This window comes from Rhinatrema bivittatum, chromosome 2, assembly GCF_901001135.1.
Source record: "Rhinatrema bivittatum chromosome 2, aRhiBiv1.1, whole genome shotgun sequence".
NCBI classification, from domain to species: Eukaryota; Metazoa; Chordata; class Amphibia; order Gymnophiona; family Rhinatrematidae; genus Rhinatrema; species Rhinatrema bivittatum.
The window spans coordinates 615,640,199-615,663,384 of record NC_042616.1 but is presented as its reverse complement, the minus strand read 5'-3'; the positions used below and the strand labels follow the sequence as shown (position 1 = coordinate 615,663,384).

At 41.1% G+C, this 23,186-nt stretch overlaps 1 protein-coding gene across 4 annotated transcripts in view; it reads left to right on the top strand.

Annotated features, from left to right (window-relative positions):
- Nucleotides 1-23,186, top strand: part of TRAPPC8 (trafficking protein particle complex 8) — a 431,358-nt gene that overhangs the window by 88,579 nt on the left and 319,593 nt on the right. For all 4 annotated transcript variants that reach the window (XM_029591182.1, XM_029591181.1, XM_029591183.1 and 1 more), the window contains one exon: nt 5,908-6,164. In XM_029591182.1, coding sequence (XP_029447042.1) covers nt 5,908-6,164 — 257 coding nt within the window. The remainder of the gene's footprint in view (nt 1-5,907; nt 6,165-23,186) is intronic.

Genomic DNA, 23,186 nt, shown 5'->3' with positions numbered 1-23,186 from the left:
CAACCATCTCTACAGTACTCCATCAATCAGGCCTTTATGGTAGAGTGGCCAAATGGAAGCCACTCCTCACTAAAAGGCACATGACAGTCTGCTTGGAGTTTTGCCAAAAGTCACTTAAAGTACACTTAGGGCATGAGAAACAACATTATCTGGTCTGATGATACAGAGATTGAACTCTTTGGCCTGAATGCCAAGTGTCTTGTCTGGAGGAAACCAGGCACTGCTTATCACCTATCAAATACCACCTCCACGGTGAAGCATGATGGTGGCAGCATCATGTTGTGGGGATGTTTTTCAGTTGCAGGACCTGGGAGACTTGTCAGGATCGAGGGAAAGATGAATGGAGCAAAGTTCAGAGAGATCTTGATGAAAACCTGCTCCAGAGTGCTCAGGACATCAGACTGGGGCGATGATTCACCTTCCAACAGGACAACGACCCTAAGCTCACTGCTAAGACAATGTAAGAGTAGCTTCAGGACAAGTCTGTGAATGTCCTTGAGTGGCTCTGCCAGAGCCTGGACTTGAATCTGGTTGAACATCTCTGGAGGAATTTGAAAATAGCTGTGCTTCAATGCTCCCCATCCAACTTGAGAGAGCTTGAGAGGACCTGCAGAGAAGAATGGGAGAAAATCCTCAAATCCAGGTGTGCCAAGATTATAGCCTCATACCCAAGAAATCTTGAGGCTGTAATCACTGCAAAAGGTACCTCAACAAAGTACTGACTTAAAGGTCTGAATGTTATGTTTTTGCATAGATGTGAACCCTGGGTCGAGATGAAATGTCTGCCTCAACGTTGATGGGCTTGGTCTCGGGGACATAGGACACAGCTGTATGATACTTTATTATGAAGGAAGGAAAAGTAGACCCTGCAGAGCAGGGCTGTAAATAGTACAGTTCTGAGCAATGGGTATGCCCAGGGTGATACCACAGATGTGAAGATCCGGTAGTGGCCCGCAGAGCGGGGTACGCCAAGGATGACTGGGCTGAAGATGATGATGAACCAGTCTGAGATGTAGGAATCCCGGAAGAGGGTCTTGTAGTTGGTATGGCAATATCCTGCAGCACAGGGTATACTGGAACAACTTCTACTGAAGAGGAACGGTAGTGGCCCAAGGCACAGGGTACACCGCAGAGAAGCTTCAGTATAGCTGGAATTGCTGAAGTCTGTATAAAGGTACTCACGGTGGTAGTTCCAGGAGAGTGACCTGAGAAGCGGGTCAGGTCGTAGTCCAAGGCAGGAAGGCCCTCTGAGGAGAGGATAGCTAGGAACACGGAAGTGCTCCCCATGAGCGGGTACCCAGAGCGTCCACACACCAGGAGCAAGTCTGGAACAGGAAGTCCAAGAGTGGAGCGGATTCAGCAACGAGGAAACTCCTTGCTAACTCGTAGTAGCAGAGGGCCGGTCAGCTTAAGTCCAGCAGCGAGTTGTCGTCATCGGGAGGGGACGCCCCCAAGGTTCCCACCATGACGTGTTCAAAGAGGCCCTTGTGTGCGTGCCTTAGGTGATTCCAGAGACAAGATGGTGGTCGGTAGCGCCCACGCCATCCCGGGGACGCCGGGGAGGTCGGCGTTGGTTAGCAGAGCCCGCCATTCTTCCTAGGATTGACGGTGCACGGAAAAAGGTGAGCATGAGAGGTCGCAGCCTTCTGCGACCGGGCGTAACAGAATATTTATATAAATATGTATTTCAGTTCTTTTTTTAAATTTGCGCAAATTTCTGCAAACCTGATTTTGTTTTGTCATTATGGGTATTGTGTGTAGACTAAGGAGGTAAAAATGCATATTCATTTTAGAATAAGGCTGTAATGTAAGAAAATTTGGAAAAAGTGAAGGGGTCTGAATACTCTCTGAATGCATTGTACAAGTAGACCCTTCTATTGGAGGCTTGTCTATATCTCGTCTCTGTAATAACCTCCTAGATATGCAGTGTGAGAACACTCTTCTTTAAGCTGCTTACAAAATGGCAGACAGATGTGGGAATACCTCTTCATAGGTAACTCTAAAAGGATGTCTACACGTGAAAAACCTAGCTCTGAGAGCTTTAATTTTAAATCATACACAGGGGGGGTAATCTTTCATACACTCTGGTTACCTTGCAGGTCAGGTACCTACTGACAATTTCAGCAGCATTTCTCTTTGAAAATTGAGGATGAAAACATTGCAGGTACAAAGATATCTGTGTACATGGCATGGGACAATATGTTAATGGATTTCAAAAATAAATCCTGTCAAGTACTCTTTCCTTCCTGGCCCACCCCTTTCATGCACAGCTAAAAGTGTGTGTGCTGTTTCACAGCATGTGTGTTTTTTTACTGACTTGAGGGGCAGGCAGTTTTCACCTGTAGAGAAATAACTCCTTTGTTACCCTGGCAAATCCCTTTGAAATTTGCTCTCAGAATATGCATGCATCCAGTCTCTGGGTTCATAAAGTAGGGATAACTCAACCTAGTAAATCTGTATAGTATTAGAAGAGAGCACTTCACTGTATGTGGTCATATGGAGTAATGTCAAATTTCTGGGATAGTATTCATAGAACACTAGTTAGAATTACTAAGCATTAGCTAGATAAAAGTGGGAAATTTTCTCTAGATAGCTTGTCTCTTTGCCAGGATATATATTTTGATTGAGTAGAGACCAAGCCGTGAGATGAAATGCTGGAAAACCCAGATGCGTTATGTGATGGTTATGGAAAAATGTTGACTAAAGAGAGAGGAAATTAGGCTGTGGAATCTTTGTTTTGGGAATTATTATTCATATTACTGAAAAGCAGGAAGAGATTGCTTGTTTCACTGTGTGGATTTGGAATGTGTACATTTAGGATTTTATGTAGGAAGCTGAAATCCAGAACCTCCAGTGTGGCATTCTCTGAAATGCTTCCTGTTCCATGTGCAGGTCCCCAGAGGCAGGCAGAGCGCCAGAGTTTCAATGCGTGGATGAGATGATGGTGCAGGGAAGAGGGATTCAGCTTTGTAAGGAACTTGGGAAACTTTTGGGGAAAGGGGAGACTTTTCCAAAAGGATGGGCTCCACCGTAACCAGAGTTGGAACCATGCTGCTGGCACTAACTTTCAAAAAGGAGATAGAGCAGCTTTTAAACTAGAACAAAGGGGAAAGCAGACAGTCACTCAGCAGTGCATGGTTCGGAGAAATGTATCCTTGAAGGATACTAATGAAACAGGAGAGTTAGGGCATCCCAACAGAGAGATTCCATTAAAAGCAAACAGTCCATGTGCCTATATGTAAAAAATCACCAAAGCTAATGATTTCTGAATTATCCCTAACAACTGAAAAGCAGGTTGCTAATACAAAGAAAAAACACACTTTGAAATGTCTGTATGCCAGTGCCAGAAATCTAAGAAGTAAGATGGGAAAGTTAGAGTATATAGCAGCAAAAGATTGACATAATTGGCATCACAGAGACTTGGTGGAAGGAGGATAACCAATGGGACAGAGCTATATCAGGGTACAAATTATATCACAATGATAGGGAGGATCAATTTGGTGGGGGTGTGGCACTTTATGTCTGGGAGGGTATAGAGTCCAACAGGATAAAGATCATACAAGAGACTAAATGCTCAGTAGAATCTATATGGGTAGAAATATCATGTGGGTTGGGTAAGAGTATGGTGATAGTATACTACCATCCAGGTGGACAAAATGGTCTGACAGATGAAATGCTAAGAGAAATCAGGGAAGCTAACCAATTTGGCAGTGCAATAATAATGGGAGATTTCAATTACCCCAATATTGACTGGGTAAATGTAACATCAGGACTTGCTAGAGAGAGAAAATTTCTGGATGTAATAAATGACTGCTTCATGGAGCAGAATTAAATTTAGATTTAATTCTTAGTGGAACGCATGATTTGGTGAGAGAGGTAACGGTAGTGGGGCCACTTGGCAACAGTGATCATAATATGATCAAATTTAAACTAATAACTGGAAGGGGGTCAATAAGTAAATCTGCAGATCCAACACTAAACTTTCAAAAGGGAAACTTTGATAAAATGAGGAAAATAGAAAAAAACTGAAAGGTGCAGCTGCAAAGGTTAAGTGTTCAACGGGCATGGACATTGTTTAAAAATACAATCCTAGAGGCGCAGTCCATATGTATTCTACACATTAAGAAAGGTGGAAGGAAGGCAAAACGAGTACAGTCATGGTTAAAAGGTGAGGTGAAAGATGCTATTTTAGCCAAAAAAAAATCCTTCAAAAATTGGAAGAAGGATCCATCCGAAGAAATAGGATAAAACATAAGCATTGTCAAGTTAAGTGTAAAACATTGATAAGACAGGAAAAGAAAGAATTTGAAATGAAGTTTGCCATAGAGGCAAAAACTCATAATAAAAACTTTTTTTTAAATAAATCCAAAGCAAGAAACCTGTGAGGGAGTCAGTTGGACCATTAAATGACCGAGGGGTTAAAGGGGCTCTTAGGGAAGATAAGGCCATTGCAGAAAGACTAAATGAATTCTTCGCTTCCGTGTTTACTAATGAGGATGTTCGGGAGATACCAGTTCCGGAGATGGTTTTCAGGGGTGATGAGTCAGAACGAAATCACTGTGAACCCGGAAGATGTAGATCAGATTGACAACTAAAGAGTAGCAAATCACCTGGACTGGATGGTATGCATCTTAGGGTACTGAAGGAACTCAAAAATGAAATTTCTGATCTATTAGTTAAAATTTGTAACCTATTATTAAAATCATCCATTGTACCTGAAGACTGGAAAGGGTGGCCAATGTAACCCCAATATTTAAAAAAGGCTCCAGGGGTGATCCGGGTAACTATAGACCAGTGAGCCTGACTTCAGTGCTGGGAAAAGTAGTGGAAACTATTCTCAAGATCAAAATCGTAGAGCATATAGAAAGATATGGTTTAATGGAACACAATCAACATGGATTTATCCAAGGGAAGGCTTGCCTAACAAATCTGCTTAATTTTTTTGAAGGGGTTAATAAACATGTGGATAAAGGTGAACCGGTAGGTGTAGTGTATTTGGATTTTCAGAAGGCGGTGACAAAGTTCCTCATGAGAGACTTCTAAGAAAACTAAAAAGTCATGGGATAGGAGGGGATGTCCTTTCATGGATTACAAACTGGTTAAAAGACAGGAAACAGAGTAGGATTAAATGGTCAAATTTCTCAGTGGAAAAGGGTAAACAGTGGAATGTCTCAGGGATCTGTACTTGGATTGGTGCTTTTCAATAAATATATATATATAATAATGATCTGGAAAGGAATACGACGAGTGAGGTTATCAAATTTGCAGATGATACAAAATTATTCAGAGTAGTTAAATCACAAGCAGTTCCTTCTCTTGCTTTGCGTGACAATGCCCTGGGGCCTGTAAGAATTTGGCCTGTACATGGATATTATAATTCATAATTGGTGCATCATGGTAAACAAAAGATATCGCCGTGCAGGTCCCTAAGAGAGAAGCATTAGTTTAATGGACAAAATAGGATTTTGTTAGTGTGCTCCATATATCCTAATTGGTTGCGAAACTGTACATATTTCTGTAATGTTTCATTATAATCATATGCTTTCTATATTGGAGCACATGATGGTTATAAGAAAAAAATAAAAAAATAATCTATGGCTATATTTCTTCTAATTTAAAATTTTATTGCTTGTAAATATTTAGATCAATGTTAAATCTAAATGGTTAGAACTTGGCCAGGTCCCAAAAATTGATATTGAATACAGCCTTAGTATATCCAATTTTGACTATTAGTTTCCTGAACTGTGGCAAGTTCATGTATGTGGAGAGTTTCAGCTAGACTAAATGCCGGTGGATATCAATTCTTTGTAGTGAACTTAAGATTTGTTTAGACATGAAAAAAGATTGGTACTGCAGTATTTCTTTTTTTTATCATTCGATTTTTAAATTATTATTTGTGTTTGACAGATGTTTTTTCGAATAACTTTAAAGCTCACCTGCCTCAGCTGAACCATTCCAACGATCCTGTTGGCAGTTATGAATGCACAGACGGCGTAAAACCATCAGAATTGGTGAATGAAGCCAAGAAATTGAGTACTGGAATACCTCATGGTGCATGTTTGACCCTCACTGATCATGATCACATTAGACAATTCATACAGGAGTTTACATTCCGAGGGCTTGTGCCGCACATAGAAAAAACAATACGACAGTTGAATGATCAGGTATGTCTTCTAAATGCAGAGTATTTTTATATCATTGGTATGGAGAGACTAAACAGGTAGGTACAGATTACAAATCTGGCAAAATCTTGTATCTGTTTTCCAGTGTCATGGAAATATGTCTTTGTGTCAGTACTCATTTTCTCCTAGCTGATGTAAAATATAATTGCAGAAGATGCCAGGTCTTAGTCCCTCACCCACTTTTCAGACTGCACTCATAGCTCCCTGTCTCTTAGTATCACCAGTGGCACCTAATTTGGTGGGTTGAGGAAGAAAAGCTTAACTGTACTAATGGTTGTTATGTTTTCATTGGGGCCCAGGATTAGTGCAAGGTTGGTACAATTAAAAGAATCCAGTATGACTAGTATAGCTGCTAGATCTCTCTTTGACTAGGTTTAATTTCTGTTCATAGAAATATATTGATAACAGGTAAGATCATCCAATCTAGCCATTTTCCCTACCTATTTTAGTATCTGAGCTCCTACTTGAATTCCAACTTTTACTTTTGGTTTCTTCTCTTCTGTCATCTGTGCTTGTCCAATACATTTTTTTTTAGCCAAACAGTTTCCTTCTCCTCCTTTGTTTCCAGGTCAGTCAGAATTGGCTTCCTTTGGGCACAACCTTATGCCTTCACAACTATTCGTGGACTTTGTCCAAAACATAGAGTTTGAAAATTGTCCCCATCCTGTATACCCTCTTACTTAAATGTTTCCCACATTCTCATTCTCACTTCTTGAAGAAGCTATAGAACAGGCACTGCCACCAGCTCATTGGGCACTGAAATATTTGAGGAAGTCTAGTAATGGTGCCCAGGGTTCACCCTCAACTTCCAAATTAAAGGGAATGGACTTAGCCATTTATTGAACAAAAGCTGTAAGGAGAGATCCTCTGGATAGGCATCTGCTCCTGGGCTGTGGAGGAGGGGATCTGAATGTAGGCCTGCAGAGGTATCCTTTTTGGAGTCATCCTCTCCAGGCCTAAAGAGGAGATCCCAGGACTCCTTTCAGTCTGAGATTACCATAAGTCATGGTCTGAGATAGCATTGACCTTCTAGCCATGACTCCCTGAGTATGGTTGATTTTATCTATATATCAAAAAATGAGACTGGAAAGGGTAAGAAGTGGGAGTCAGACTAGTAATTAATTGCCCAGGAGCCAGTACTTTTACCTTCTCAGATAACGTGACCTTTACAGACTTACTATTCTAACACTGCTTAAAAAAAGAAAAGCATTTTACTAGCTCAGAGATTCAAAATGTATTTTCCTACCATACAAACAATTCTAATATTGGCAAACAGTATAAACATCCAATAATAGTTGACCCTCTAAGAATTTTTGTCTCAAGATTTAAGCACTTTATCCCAGCAAGTCCAAACTTACCACCAGCAGATGAAGGTTCTGCTGTCAGTATTCCCTCAGGACTGAGGTTTACTCAGTTCTTGCTTCATTATATATCTTTACATAAAATTCTATTACTTCAAGCAACAATACTTCAGAATAATCTCTTGTGATTGATTTACACTGCAAGTAGATTATATCTATAGACCTTTGGACTCTTAACTGCTCTTTGATAGGACCCAAAGAGGTCAGAGGTTAGATTACTGTTCAGCACTCTGAGCTGGTTGTGAAATTTTACCTGCAGTGCTGGAGGGTTTTACACTATCCCTTCACCCCCCCCCCCCCCCCCCCCCCCCCCCCCCCCCCCCCCTCCCCCCAAGATGTGTCTGTATTTTAGCACAGTTTGTGCTTATTTTGATTGTATAACAAAAAGATTCAACAATAAGCATTCTTGGGTTAAAAGGTGTGTGAATCTTTCATTCAATAAATGGTGGCATGCCCTTGAGCAGCAATAACATCAACTGAACAGTCTCTCATATCGCCCTTTAAGAACTTTGGCCCATTCTTCCATACAGAACTATTTCAACTCTGACATTCAAGAGCTTTCTTGCACAAACAGCTTGCTTCAGGCCTTGCAACAATATTTCAGTGTTTTAAGTCAGGATTTTGACTTGGCTAATCCAAAAAAATGATCATCTCTTCAACCACTCTGTAGTTGATTTACTTGAATGTTTAAGGTTATCGTCTTGCTGCATGACAGAATTTCAGTTCAGTTTAATTTACCAATGGATGGCCTGACATTCTCCTCTAGAATTTTCTGATATAAAATACAATACATCGTTCCATCAATGATTGTGCACCAACCAGATCGTGATGCAGCAAAGCAACCCCACACCATGATACTTCCACCACCATGCTTGACAGTTGGAATAAGGTTCCTACTTTGGAAGGTACCATAATTCTCTCTAAGCTGTGTGTGAGCGATTACTCATACATTTTGGAGCGTTGCTCACAGGTATTACATGGTTGCTCACATACATTTTTCTTTGTGCTATACACAGAAATGCAATGCTAATACTGGTGCTCAAAAATTGTTCCGCTCATGAAAAAAAATTTGTACATACCTAGCCACTTCTTGGAGGGAGCATTGGAAGGTACTTATGTGGATTTTGCGTTTTGAAAAGTAAAATTTGACTTCTATCTAGAGAACATTATTCTAGAAGTCTTGTGGGTCATTCAGATGCTGTTTGGTAAACCTGAGGAGGGCAACAATGTTCTTTTTAGAGAACAGTGACTTCTTCTAGCTATTCTCCCGTGAACACCATTCCCATTCAGTTTTTTTCTTGATGGTGATAAATGAACACTCGCATTAGCTGCAGCGAGATTTTGTGGATAATTTTCCACTTTGTTGTTGGGGTGGTCTTGGCAGGATGACCGCTCCTTAGTAAAGCCACTGGAATCTTCAACTTTTTCCATCTATAAACTGACAGCGATTGGATTGTACCCCAAATGTTTAGAAGTGATCATTTAACCCTGTTCAGATAGATGAGCATCAACTACTTTTTTTTTTTCCATAAGTCTTCTAAAATTTGTCAGTGGCATTATAAATTTTCTGTTGAAAAGCAGGGCTGAATTAGCTATATGTTGATGTCATCCAGCATCATGGAAGGGACCTATTTATCAGCTAGTAGAGCTTTTGCTTTACTAAACTTTGTGGGAATTGCCTTCTCAATTCATTTTTTCGTTCAAGCACCAGCATGAATGTGTACCTCTAACTCTTTTTCTGAAAAAATATGAACAAAACTCCAGAATTCTTTTGTCTTTAAAAATTGCCTCTCTGCCTCAGCAGCTCCCAAACAGCATGTTTTAGTGCTACTGAAAAAAAAAAATTAAGAACTTTTTTCTTCACAATGTCCAGGAAGAAAAAATCCACAATTTGTTGATTCAAAGACTATATTCATGGCAAGAGAATGTCCATAATTGATGGCCACAAATTCTGCTATGCTGTCTCAGAACAGACCATGACCAGGCTAATTGTTACAACAGTGGGCAGATGTTCCCCGGCATACTCAAATCAAGAGACTGGAAAATGGAGGAACTGTGAAAGGCTCTTAGAAGCCGCAGTCTGTTCTCCCACTTTGCAGCTTTGTCTACCTATGCAGGAATTGAATTGAGAAGGAGCTCCTCATAACTATAACTTAGACTTAATCGATATATCTGCAGCATTTGATAATCTAAATCATGATATTTTACTCTCCAATTTGTCAGATTGGCATCACTGGTACAGTATTACAATGGTTCTCGTCCTTCATTGCAAATCGCCCACAAAGAATCACAATGGGAAAATCAAAATCTGACTGGTACACCACCGAAACAGGTGTACCGCAAGGTTCGGCACTCTCAGTCCACTTATTTAACATATATCTTCTACCCCTATGCCGCCTCCTAGCTGGACTAAACTTAAACTTTAAAATCTATGCAGATGACATACAGTTTATCGTTCCATTCTCTGAATCTTGGTCCAAAACATTTTCGCTATTACAACTCTAACAACAATAAAAACATGGTTATCCTATAACAGACTAAAATTAAACACCACCAAAACAGTGCTAATCTATTTGTCAACAGTACTGGATTCAAATCATCAACTGCCTCAAACCTTCACATTTGAGAACCAACACATACCCATAAAATCCCATGCAAAGAATCTAGGAATGATCATTGACTCTAGATTATCAATGATTAACAACATATCAGAAATAGTAAAAAAAAAAATAAATCCTTTTTAAAAATATACATGCTTAAAAAACTTAAACCCCCTACTACTATCATCTGACTTCCATTTAGTTACACAAGCTTTGATCCTCACAAACCTAGATTACCGCAATTCTTTATATCTGGGACTATCTTCATCTACAATACAACCATTGCAACTCGTTCAAAATGCCACAGCAAGAATGCTATTCAATCTGCCACGTAAAGAACATATTACACCTATACTACAGCAGGTATACTGGCTCCCAGTATCCCACTGCATTACATACAAAATCCTGTCTATCATTCACAACCTACTATATAATTCTAACCTACTATATAATTCCTGCCTGCATCGATTCGCCGCTCCATTCGCCGGATTCCGGCCGCTTCCGAGCCCCACCAACACTCCACGCGGCCGGAATAGACCCGTCGGGGTCAGGAGCTATTGTAAACCAGTGGAGTTGCTGTAAAATTGGGCTAATGAGCTCAGGAACCGGTGTGTCAGTAAGCGAGCTGCAGAGTTTTGGATAATCTGTAATGGGCAGAAAGTATATTTAAGTAAGCTAATGAATAAAGAATTGCAGTAATCTCTATACTAGAAAATAGCAATGTCTGTAAAGCTGTATAGAAATCAATGGGATCCAGAAATGTTTCAAGGTGTTGTAACAGCTTCAATTTGTGATAGCAAGTCTGCATTAGACTTTTAATTTGAACATTCGTGCTTAATGAATTTGTATGCCAAGATTTTGAACAGATTTCATTATTTGAACACTTTGACCATTAATAGTAAGTTCAGATGGGGCACTGCAAAATAGGAATCTTGTGAGGTGTATTATTTCTGTATTTTGGATGTTCAATGATAGCTTATTTTGAGATAGCCAATTTTGAATAGTAGTGAATAATTTGAAAGAACCTGATCAGTTTGTGTCCTGTCCATGTTTTAATAGGAAAGAAAAATTGTACATCATCTGCATATGCACACTGGTTGGTGGACATGACAGATATCGCTGAGCCACTTTGGCTAGTTGTGGCCAGACAGTGGACTTGTGTGCCCAATATGCCAGCGGATCTGACTGCATGTCCTCTGTGGGCTCTGAAAGATACCGTGTCACTGACAGTTGTGCTGGTGTCTCCTTTGCTTGGGTGGGCTGAGTCTCACTCATGCCAGCTGCTTTCTCTAGCCCGTAGCACAAAAGATGAATCTTTATGGGCAACATGCCTTTGGCGTACTGAAGTGAAGGAGGAGGAGGTACTAGCTATCGCTGATAGAGTGCTGCTCATGCTTGGGCTAGCACAACTCTCTGAAGTGCCCGCCGCAGTTTCCTCCTCTGCTTCATGCCTAATCTGTCTCTGCCTATGGTTCTCCTGATCACCGACTTTTGCTAACACCAGGTCCTTCACAAATGAGACAATTAGACTGTAGGGCGAGTTTCCCTTTCACATGGGGATCACAGACTGTGGCGAGCATGTATGTGTGCTCTTCTGTTAAAGGCCTTAATCTCTCTTGCACCTGCTTCTGCAAAACGTCCAGACAATTCAGCACCTCAGCTGTCATTCCCTCTTCCTGTTTAAAGCCCTCCAAATGTTCATCCAGGAAATTAACTATAGGGATGATGTCAGCCAAAGTGGCCTGTCTGGAACTCAGCTCCTCTGTGACTTCCTTGAAGGGCTGCAGGATTTTTACCAGCTGACTCATGACTAACCCATCATGATGCTCTAGGGGATTCTGCACACCTATGTCCATTGAACCAGAAAGTTCATGAAGGGGTGCCTGCAGCTCCACTAACCTCTGCAGAATCATATAGGTGGAATTCCACTGGATGGCAATGTCTTGAATGAGATGCTTCTGAGGCATGTCCAAATCAGTCTGCTTTTGTCTTAGAACCTGCCCCGCCTTCACTCTTCTGTGGAAGTGCCCTGCTATGTCCCTGCACTTATGTAATAAGTCCTGCAGGTATTCATTCTCTTGGTGCTTGGACTCCAACCCCAGAGCTGACTTTAATACCAAGTGCAGAGTGTGTGCAAAATATCGGATATTCTGAAAGTGCCCGTCGGTTATTGCCTTTACCATGTTTGCACCATTGTCTGTGACAAAGAACCCTGCCTTAGGATTCCTGTCTCGCTGGTATGGTTGCCAGCCCTGATGCATGCTAGAATATTGGCTGAGGTATGGGCCTCGTCCTTCAGGTGGGTGTGCAGTATAGCCCACCTCCACCCTGATACTTGTTCACTAATAGAGCTGCTGCCTGCTCCTGCCTCAGCCAGGTCCCACCAGTGTGCTGTCAGGGAGAGGTAAGAGTGTGCAGCATTCATGGCGGTCCACACATCGCAGGTGAAATGCACACTCCCCTGTGCCTTAGCTAGCAGCACTTGGATGCGACTGCGACACTGCTTGTACAGGCTGGGGATGACCTTTCTGCTAAATGTGGTTCTGGAGGGGACATTGTAATTTGGAACTAAGACCTTCAGAAAATGCTTGAAACCCACATTCTCCACTATCTGCAAGGGCTGGTCATTAAGGGCAATCATTTCCCCAGTGCTTCTGGTTACAACTTTTGAGGCTGCCTGCCTCCTACTCCGGGATAGCATTACCGCACTCCACACCATTTCCTCTATGGTGGGTTGTCGCTTCTACCACATGGCAGGAGGCTGCTGTCCTGCCACCTGACTGCTAGAAGGGGCTGAGGGCTTGGGGTGACTCTGTTCCTTTTCAACCACTTTATGCTGCCTGGAAAAAGGGGTCCCCTAACTGGTACTGCCACCATCCCCAGATGGCAGTACTGTTGTTGTACTCTTCATATGATGCGTCCTGCAAAATTAGATAGATGTCCCAATTGCTTGCCTCTGCTAATAGACCTGCGACAGTAATTAAACCGAGCAAAATGCGGGTCCTCCGTCACTTTAAAGTGGCTCCAGACTGCAGATGTCTTTCGTGATCCCTTCTCTATAGCCTTCGGGGTGGATGCTGATACTGGAGCTTAAGTAGTGGGTGCACCCTGAGAAGCAATGCCAGGGGCATCAGTCACACTTTGTGCCTGCGCTGACTGCTCTTCCTCCTCATCATCATCCTCCTAAACCTTCGTCAGCTATTATTTCTTCCATTTCTGATGAGAATCCCACACAAGGTGATTCTTCATCGGAATCAGAAGCAAACAGTGCCTGCACTACATTTTCAACACTAAGTTGAGACTGCTGTTGCACTGTTACTTTTGGGTGTTGCCATTTTCTCTTGCATGACTTAGCCTCCCCTTCTCTCACCTCCAAAACTACAGGGTCAGAAACTGGTGGTGGCGATGCATCATCTTTAGATTTCATTTTTTTACAGATGGAACTTCCTGCCCCTCCAGAGATTTTAGATTGGGGGACTGGCACTCCCTTTTGATGTCTCGTCTCCCAGTCCCAATCAATCGACCATGTCTAGCTTTCCCTGATATTATGGATTTAATGTCACTGCCTACTAGGGATTTCAATTAGAAGAATTATTTCCAAAATAGGCCAACTGGGTATTTGGCTTCAAAGACCACCGTTGTCCCAATATACGTGAGTCTGCTAAACTGTCTGCCCACAGGCAAAGTGCCTTGATGTGCACTAATATAATGTGTGTGCACACAACAAACTGGTAACTACAAAAGAGGCCTACTGGGGATTTGGCTTAAAAGAGCACTGCTGTCCCACTATAGGTGAGTCTGGAAAACTGCCCACAGACCCCCAAGAGCAGGCAGTGCCTTGCCTTCTTGGCTTAAAAAAGCACTGCTGTACCAATATAGTGAGTCTGGAAAACTGCCCACAGACCTCCACGAGGCAGTACCTTCTTGGCTTAAAAGAGCACTGCTGTAGCAATATATGTGAGTCTGGAAAACTGCCCCCAGTCTCCCATAAGGCTGAGCCTCCTTGGCTTAAAAGAGCACAGCTGTACCAATATAGGTGAGTCTGGAAAACTGCCCCCAGTCTCCCATAAGGCTGAGCCTCCTTGGCTTAAAAGAGCACAGCTGTACCAATATAGGTGAGTCTGGAAAACTGCCCACAGACCCTCATGAGCAGGCAGTGCCTTGCCGTCTTGGGTTAAAAGAGCACTGCTGTACCAGACCAATAAAACAAAGTGCGGTCAAAAAATAGTATGGCTAGCTAGTGGCAGCAATGCAGCCAAATCGAACAAATATCTTTTCCAATGGAAAATTCTGTCACAGTAGCTAGCAATTGAATACAGATTTGAGACGTTCAGCCACCTCCCCACACCACCCCACCAATAAAGTGCATGGCACGCTGTGTGCTGTGTCATCAGGAATACTGTCGCAGTGCACTGAGTGAGAGCACCGATTGGCCACATTAGAGAAATGCTTAGCTCTGATAGGTTGCATTCTGGTCTCCTTGCCAACCTGTCTGACCCACTCTGACAGGGCTGTGAGGTCTCTTATGACTCATAGGAAAGGGCTGGTTTTTGCTATGGATACTCCCCCCATGACCTTCTCCTATTTCAAATGGTCACTAAGAAATCACTGCGAGCCAAAAGAATGAAACGTATTGAAAAGCACCGGTACAAGTACGGATCCCTGAGGCACTCTACTTTTTACACTTTTCCACTGAGAAAATTGACCATTTAATCCTACTCTCTGTTTCCTGTCATTCAACCATGGGCTCGCGGGTCGAAAACCGGACGCTCAATTTTGCCGGCGTCCGGTTTCCGAACACGTGGCTGTCAGCGGGCTCGAGAACCGATGCCGGCAAAATCGAGCGTCTGCTGACAGCCGCCGCTCCTGTCAAAAAGGAGACGCTAGGGACGCGCTAGTGTCCCCTAGCGCCTCTTTTTACCGCCGGCCCTAATTTTAATAAATTAAAATACTGAATTGCGCCCACAGGAGAGTGGCCTGTGCTCTCCCGTGATTTTACTGTATCGGTCCGTATATGAGAAGAATCTCATTGTCTGATCTTTTAGCTCTTTATCTTCTACAATCCTAACAGACTAGGCACAGCAATGGCCAAACGTACATTGTCCAATTGGCTAGCAGATTTCATCGCATACTGCTATGTTTTCAGGCTTACAGATCACAGATCTCATCAAGTGAGAGCAATGGCTGCTTCATTTACAAGCAGTACTACTTGAAGATATCTGCACAGCTGCAGTATTATTGGTACTATCCTATTACTATCTGGACAATCTTAGTGCCACAGTAAGTTCAGGCAAGCAGTTTTGTTAGCCTGTTCACCCAGTAGTCTACTCATTTTGGTGGGGTCTGTGTTGCGTACTCATGAAAACGTGAGCATAGCATCCATTATGCACAGTGGTGCACGGGCACAGAAGACTTTAAAATGGAGTGTGCTGTGCACTATCAACTTGAGAAGCTATCACGTCTTCTCTGGCTCTCCCCCCAGAACAATAAGTGCTGCTGCCCACCATGCTGTTCTATTCCCTCTAAGCTTCATGGATGCGCGAGAAAAGTTCTGAGCTTGTGCATGCAGCTCTAAGCTGCGCATGTGCACAACTTTTCCTGTGGGCGTGCACAGCTCTTCTCCCCTCCCAGTGCAGGAAACCTGATGGGGCCATGGTGGAGCCCATCCCACCATGGCCCGAAGTAAAGAAGAGGCCGGCGGGGTCATGATGGAATCCATCCCATCACAGCCAGAAGCAAGGAGGAGTGTGTATATATGTCTGTACGAGAAACTGTAAGTGTGAGAGCCTGTGTGCATATGTGTGTGAGAGATCTTGTAGGCCTTTGTGTGAGAACTTGTCTGTGTGACACTATGTATGTGTTTGAAAGTGTGCCTGAGGCTGACATGGGCACATGTATACGCACGCACACACACACACACAGTGTGAAGAAGAAAGAGAGCCTGTTTGTGTGAGAAAGCATTGGCATGTATATGAGAGAGGGAGTGTCTGAAAGAATAAATGTTAGTATGCGTGAGTGAGTGAGGGAGAGACAGAAGATTTCCGGTCACCCTATGCCACTGCGGTAAATGCTACACTGCAATCCTCAGCTTGGGACGCCACATATCATAGCTAATTCAGCCTTGCTTATTGCTGGAAAAAGTAAATTTGTTTACTGTAGATAGGATAATTTAGCCATGCTAAATACTACATGGAGAGTCCATGACCTAGCTAGATTAGCTCTAAAATTGATATGCTGTTAATGTATGATCTAACTCAGCTTGTGCAACTTGCTGTGCATAAAGGGGGTCATGTATTGGACTTGATTATTAGATCAGCAAACATGGTGGGGGAGGGAGGGTTGCTGGTTGGGGGAGGAGGTGATTTGGTCAGATAGTTATTTTCTTTAGGTTCTGGATAAAGCAGGGAAATTCGTAAAGGGTAATTGTAATTTGGAAGGGAGACAAGGTAAGATTAAGCTGGAACTTTTTTATGATGGAACAGTATAGTTGTGGGCAAAAGGGAAGGAAATATGGAGGAGTTAATTCAGGTTTGGGATTGTAATTTGAAAAAAAATCGAGATTGCCCCTGAGAAAAAGGATAAAAAAAAGGTGTTTTTTCTGAACCATGGTTTACAACTAATTTAGAGGATTTGCATAGAGGTAAGGAGGTTAGAAAGGTTATGGATAAAATCGTGGGAGTGGGAGGAAAAATTGAGCTAGCGTAAACAGGCAAATAGTTATTTTTCTAAATTTTGGTGAAAAAAAACTTTTTTGGAAGAACACTTTGAAAGATTTGAGAATAAAATAGTTTTGAATTTTACAGGAATTGATGGGGCAAGGTTGTTGCCCAGACGATACTATTCCTACGATATTAGGAAGTGACTTTGTTCAGTTTTGGGAACAGAAAATGTTAATTTGTAGAAAACAGGTAGATTCTTCTCTTGTTAGGATAGATGTTAGATCCAGAGTTGGCGAGTAATTTGAATGATGTGGAAATTCTTAGCATCGAGGGGTTGGAGGAATTCCACCCTGTAGGTATAGTGGTGTTACAGAAAATTTTAGCTGAAAGGATTGTAATTGTGTTTGATCCATGAACATCTTTTTTTGATTCAACAGGCGCTAGAGGATCAAAAAGAGGATTTATTGACAATCATAAATTCATCTGTCAGAGGGTTGTTTACCAGCCCCATTGAAGCAAATGGTGTTTTCTCCTTTGTTTAAAAAAATAAATAAATCGCTGTTGGATCACGAATATTGTGCGAGCTATAGGCCAGTAGATAACGGCCTTTTTTTTTTTCTTTTGTCTAAAGTGATTGAAAAAGTGGTAGATAAGCAAGTATCCATGTATTTGGAGGAGATTGATGGGTTAGACTCATTTCAGTCAGGGTTTAGAAAGTTTTTTAGTTGTGAAACCACGTTAGTGTCAGTCAGTGACTATCTTTTGAGGCTAAGAGCTAAGGGTATGTTAGCCCTATTGATTTTTTTTTTATTTAACAAGCACATTTGATTTGGTGGATCCTGAAATCTTACTAGCTCATTGCAGGTCTTTGGGAATGGGAGGATTAGTATTGCAACGCATTGGGTTCTTTCAAGTAGGACTGCTGTGGTAATTTCAGGTAGTTTTTCATATCATTGTGGGCTTCCTTGGGGCTCCCCGCTGTCTCCTCTTTTATTCAAGATTTTTCTACAGCCATTGGGTCATTTTATTCACTCTTTGGGTTTTAAGGTGTTTATATATGCAGATGGTGTACAATTGGTAAGGCCTATGGTGCATGATTTGAATTCTTCAGTGTTACTGGCTCAAGAGGGCTTCCTTAGTTGGATTGAGAGATACTGTAATGACTATCTTAAATCATCTATGTGATGCTTAGTGTGAGATAGCATTTGCACAAAAAAACTGAAGGCTTTTCTATGCCGGGAACTCCACAAACCAGCTGTTCGCTCTGTTCGTAGCTCATTCCAAGAAACACTGTCACTGTAGTTCCTTATATTATCATTTTCCTGGCTTTATTCCAGGGTTTGCAAGTTAGGTGTTTCAATTTGCACCCATAGCTCTGACAGCCAGGCCATCTAAAACTCATTAAGCTATGCCAATTAAAACTGTTAAAATAGATTTATAGCCCAACTATGGCTATTAAGGAGGTATCCTGTGCTAGCCTCTGTATATTGGCCCTCATCAACATTATCTCTTAGAAAAACAATTGTTAGAAAAAACAGATGTCTTTTGCCTCCTGCCTTATCTCAGTTCATCAGTACTATCCAGAGACACTGTGCTACAGTATCTCAAGTCTTAATTCTTATGCTTGTGCTGTTTTAAGCAGGGAAGAGGGGATTCAGATTTATAAGGAACTGGGGAAACTTTTGGGGAAAAGGGATCCTTTTTTCCAAAAGGATGGGCCCCACCTTAACCAGAGTTGGAACCAAGCTGCTGGCACTAACTTTCAAAAAGGAGATAGAACAGCTTTTAAACTAGAGCAAAGGGGAAAGCCAACAGTCACCTAGCAGTGCATGGTTCGGAGAAATGTATCCTTGAAGGATACTAATGAAACAGGATAGTTAGAGCATCCCAACAGAGAGGTTCCATTAAAAGCAAACATAGTCCATGTGCCTATATGTAAAAAATCGCCAAAGCTAATGATTTCCAAATTATCCCTAACAATTGAAAGGCAGGTTGTTAAAACAAACAAAAAACACACTTTGAAATGTCTGTATGCCAATGCCAGAAGTCAAAGAAGTAAGATGGGAGAGTTAAAGTGTATAGCAGCAAATGATTGTCATAATTGGCATACAGAGACTTGGTGGAAGGAGGATAACCAATGGGACAGTGCTATATCAGGGTACAAATTATATCGCATTGATAGGGAGGATCAACTTGGTGGACATGTGGCACTTTATGTCCGGGAGGGTATAGAGTCCAACAGGATAAAGATCATGCAAGAGACTAAATACTCAGTAGAATCTGTATGGGTAGAAATCCCATGTGTGTTGGGTAAGAGTAAAGTGATAGGAGTATACTACCGTCCACCTGGACAAAATTGTCAGACAGATGATGAAATGCTAAGAGAAATCAGGGAAGCTAACCAATTTGGCAGTGCAATAATAATGGGAGATGTCAATTACCCAGCTCTTATCAAAAAGGAGTCACCAGTTAACCACCGCAACCAAAATCAAAAAATACTAAGGTGGAAAACAAAACAATTTACCATGTATAATAGCTTAAGAAGGTGTTAGCAAGCTTGACGTTGTGTGACTTTTCAAAGACACCAACCGGTCTTTTCAATCATTCACCTTCTTTAAATTTTAATATTTTCTCAAAAAAAATTTTGTTAATATTTTTACTTTTTCTTTAAAATTAGTCCTCCATTTGTGAATGCAGACTCTTAAAGAATTTTACTTTTGCATATAATAGCTCAACACGGCCAGTGTTTCACTGTTAAGCTTCTTCAGGGGCATGTATAGAACATATAGAGCTCCTCCTTGTTCCGGTTACAAAAGTTGAGATGTTACGTCCCTTTGAACGGGATAAAGACTCTTATCTATATGTTCTATACACGCCCCTGAAGAAGCTTAACAGTGAAACACTGGCCGTGTTGGACTATTATTTGCAAAAGTAAAATTCTTTAAGAGTCTGCTTTCACAAGTGGAGGATTAATTTTAAAGAAAAAGTAAAAATATTAACAAATTTTTTCAAGAAAATATTAAAATTTAAAGAAGGTGAATGATTGAAAAGACCGCTTGCTGACACCTTCTTAAGCTATTATACATGGTAAATTGTTTTGTTTTCCACCTTGGTATTTTTAGATTTCAATTACCCCAATATTGACTGGGTAAATGTAGCATCAGGACTTGCTAGAGACATAAAGATCCTGGATGTAATAAATGATTGCTTCATGGAGCAATTGGTTCAGGAACCAACAAGAGAGGGAGCTATTTTAGATTTAATTCTTAGTGGAACGCAGGATTTGGTGAGAGAGGAAACGGTGGTGGGGCCACTTGGCAACAGTGATCATAACATGATCAAATTTAAACTAATAACTGGAAGAGGGACAATAAGTAAATCTACAGCTCTAACACTAAACTTTCAAAAGGGAAACTTTGATAAAATGAGGAAAACAGAAAAAAACTGAAAGGTGCAGCTGCAAAGGTTAAGTGTTCAACAGGCATGGACATGGATTAAAAATACAATCCTAGAGGCGCAGTCCATATGTATTCCACACATTAAGAAAAGTGGAAGGAAGGCAAAATGATTACCTTCATGGTTAAAAGGTGAGGTGAAAGAGGCTATTTTAGCCAAAAAATAATCCTTCAAAAATTGGAAGAAGGATCCATCTGAAGAAAATAGGATAAAACATAAGCATTGTCAAGTTAAGTGTAAAACATTGATAAGACAGGCGAAGAGAGAATTTGAAATGAAGTTTGCCATAGAGGCAAAAATGCATAATAAAAACATTTTAAAATATATCCAAAGCAAGAAACCTGTGAGGGAGTCGGTTGGACCATTAGATGACAGAGGGGTTAAAGGGGCTGTTAGGGAAGATAAGAGCATTGCAGAACGACTAAATGAATTCTTTGCTTCCGTGTTTACTAATGAGGATGTTGGGGAGATACCAGTTCTGGACATGGTTTTCAGGGGTGATGAGTCAGACGAACTGAACGAAATCACTGTGAACCTGGAAGATGTAGTAGGCCAGATTGACAAACTAAAGAGTAGCAAGTCACCTGGACCAGATGGTATGCATCCTAGGGTACTGAAGGAACTAAAAAATGAAATTTCTGATCTATTAAAATTTGTAACCTATCATTAAAATCATCCATTGTACCTGAAGACTGGAGGGTGGCCAATGTAACCCCGATATTTAAAAAAGGCTACAGGTGCGATCTGGTTAACTATAGACCAATGAGCCTGACTTCAGTGCCAAGAAAAGTAGTGGAAACTATTCTCAAGATCAGTCGTAGAGCATATAGAAAGATATGGTTTAAAGGAACACAGTCAACAGGGATTTACCCAAAGGAAGTCTTGCCTAACATCTGCTTCATTTTTTTGAAGGGGTTAATAAACATGTGGATAAAGGTGAACCGGTAGATGTAGTGTATTTGGATTTTCAGAAGGCGTTTGACAAAGTCCCTCATGAGAGGTTTCTAAGAAAACTAAAAAGTCATGGGATAGGAGGTGATGTCCTTTCATGGATTACAAACGGGCTAAAAGACAGGAAACAGAGCGTAGGATTAAATGGTCAATTTTCTCAGTGGAAAAAGGTAAACAGTGGAGTGCCTCAGGGATCTGTACTTGGACTGGTGCTTTTCAATATATATATAAATGATCTGGAAAGGAATACGAGTGAGGTTATCAAATTTGCAGATGATACAAAATTATTCAGAGTAGTCAAATCACGAGCAGATTGTGATACATTTCAGGAGGACCTCCCAAGACTGGAAGATTGGGCATCCAAATGGCAGATGAAATTTAATGTGGATAAAGTGCAAGGTGTTGCATAAAGGGAAAAATAACCCTTGCTGTAGTTACATGATGTTAGGTTTCATATTAGGAGCTACCACCCAGGAAAAATATCTAGGCATCATAGTAGTTAATACTATAAAATCGGCTCAGTGTGCTGCAGCAGTCAAAAAAGCAAACAATGTTAGGAATTATTAGGAAGGGAATGGTTAATAAAACGGAAAATGTCATAATGCTTCTATATCGCTCCATGGTGAGACCGCACCTTGAATACTGTGTACAATTATGGTCGCCGCATCTCAAAAAAAGATATAGTTGCGATGTAGAAGGTACAGAGAAGGGCAACCAAAATGATAGAGGGGATGGAACAGCTCCCCTATGAGGAAAGGCTGAAGAGGTTAGGGCTGTTCAGCTTGGAGAAGAGATGGCTGAGGGGGGGATATGCTAGAGGTCTTTAATATCATGAGAGGTCTTGAACGAGTAGATGTGACTCGGTTATTTTCACTTTCGAATAATAGAAGGACTAGGGGCATTCCATGAAGTTAGCAAGTAGCACATTTAAGACTAATCGGTGAAAATTATTTTTCACTCAACGCACAATAAAGCTCTGGAATTTGTTGCCAGAAGATGTGGTTAGTGCAGTTAGTGTAGCTGGGTTCAAAAAAGGTTTGGATAAGTTCTTGGAGGAGAAGTCCATTAACGGCTATTAATCAAGTTTACTTAGGGAATAGCCACTGCTATTAATTGCATCAGTAGCATGGGATCTTTTTAGTGTTTGGGTAATTGCCAGGTTCTTGTGGCCTGGTTTGACCTCTGATGGAAACAGGATGCTGGGCTTGATGGACCCTTGGTCTGACCAAGCCTGACATTTTATTATGTTCTTATGTTCTTAATATAAGATGCTAAAACTCAGTCCTGCTGATTTACTCTGCAAGGTGATTTATGTGTTAACCCATTATTTAAACATCTGATTCTACTTAGCCAGTTAATTGTGCTAAGAAAACTAGGGCTTCATTTACTGTTTTACACACACTGATTCTGAATTAGTCTGTTTCTACTTTCTACATTGTGCTCAAGAAACATGGAATTATTTACCCTTTCTGTTGCATAAGAGAAGACTGGTTTCAGTTAAATAAAGTAATCCTATAAGAATTTGTAATTCTCATTATACTTAGGGTTCTCAAACTTTTTCTCAGCACTGTCCTGTTTCATTTTATACCTAGTCTGAAGGACATATAAAGGGATTGAATTAGCAGAAGTTAGAAACTTTTTTGAGGAGTAGAATGTCATTAAGACTTTAGCCCTAGCTACTATATCTTGTGTGGGGAAGGGAGGTGGAATATATAATTGAGAATCTGACTTGAGGTATGAAACTGTGAAATTGCAAAAATATAGGAAGTATCATACATTATCACATATCTTGCCACAATACCCATCCTTCTATATACAGTTGTGCTCATAATGACACACATAATGACAGAATTTGTAAGATGTGTAGAATTTTAATGATTCTACTCACAGAGAAAAAGTAGTATTAAATACAATCTTTATTTATATATCGTACAACTCCCTATCTATACTAAGAAAAACTATCACATACATACTCAT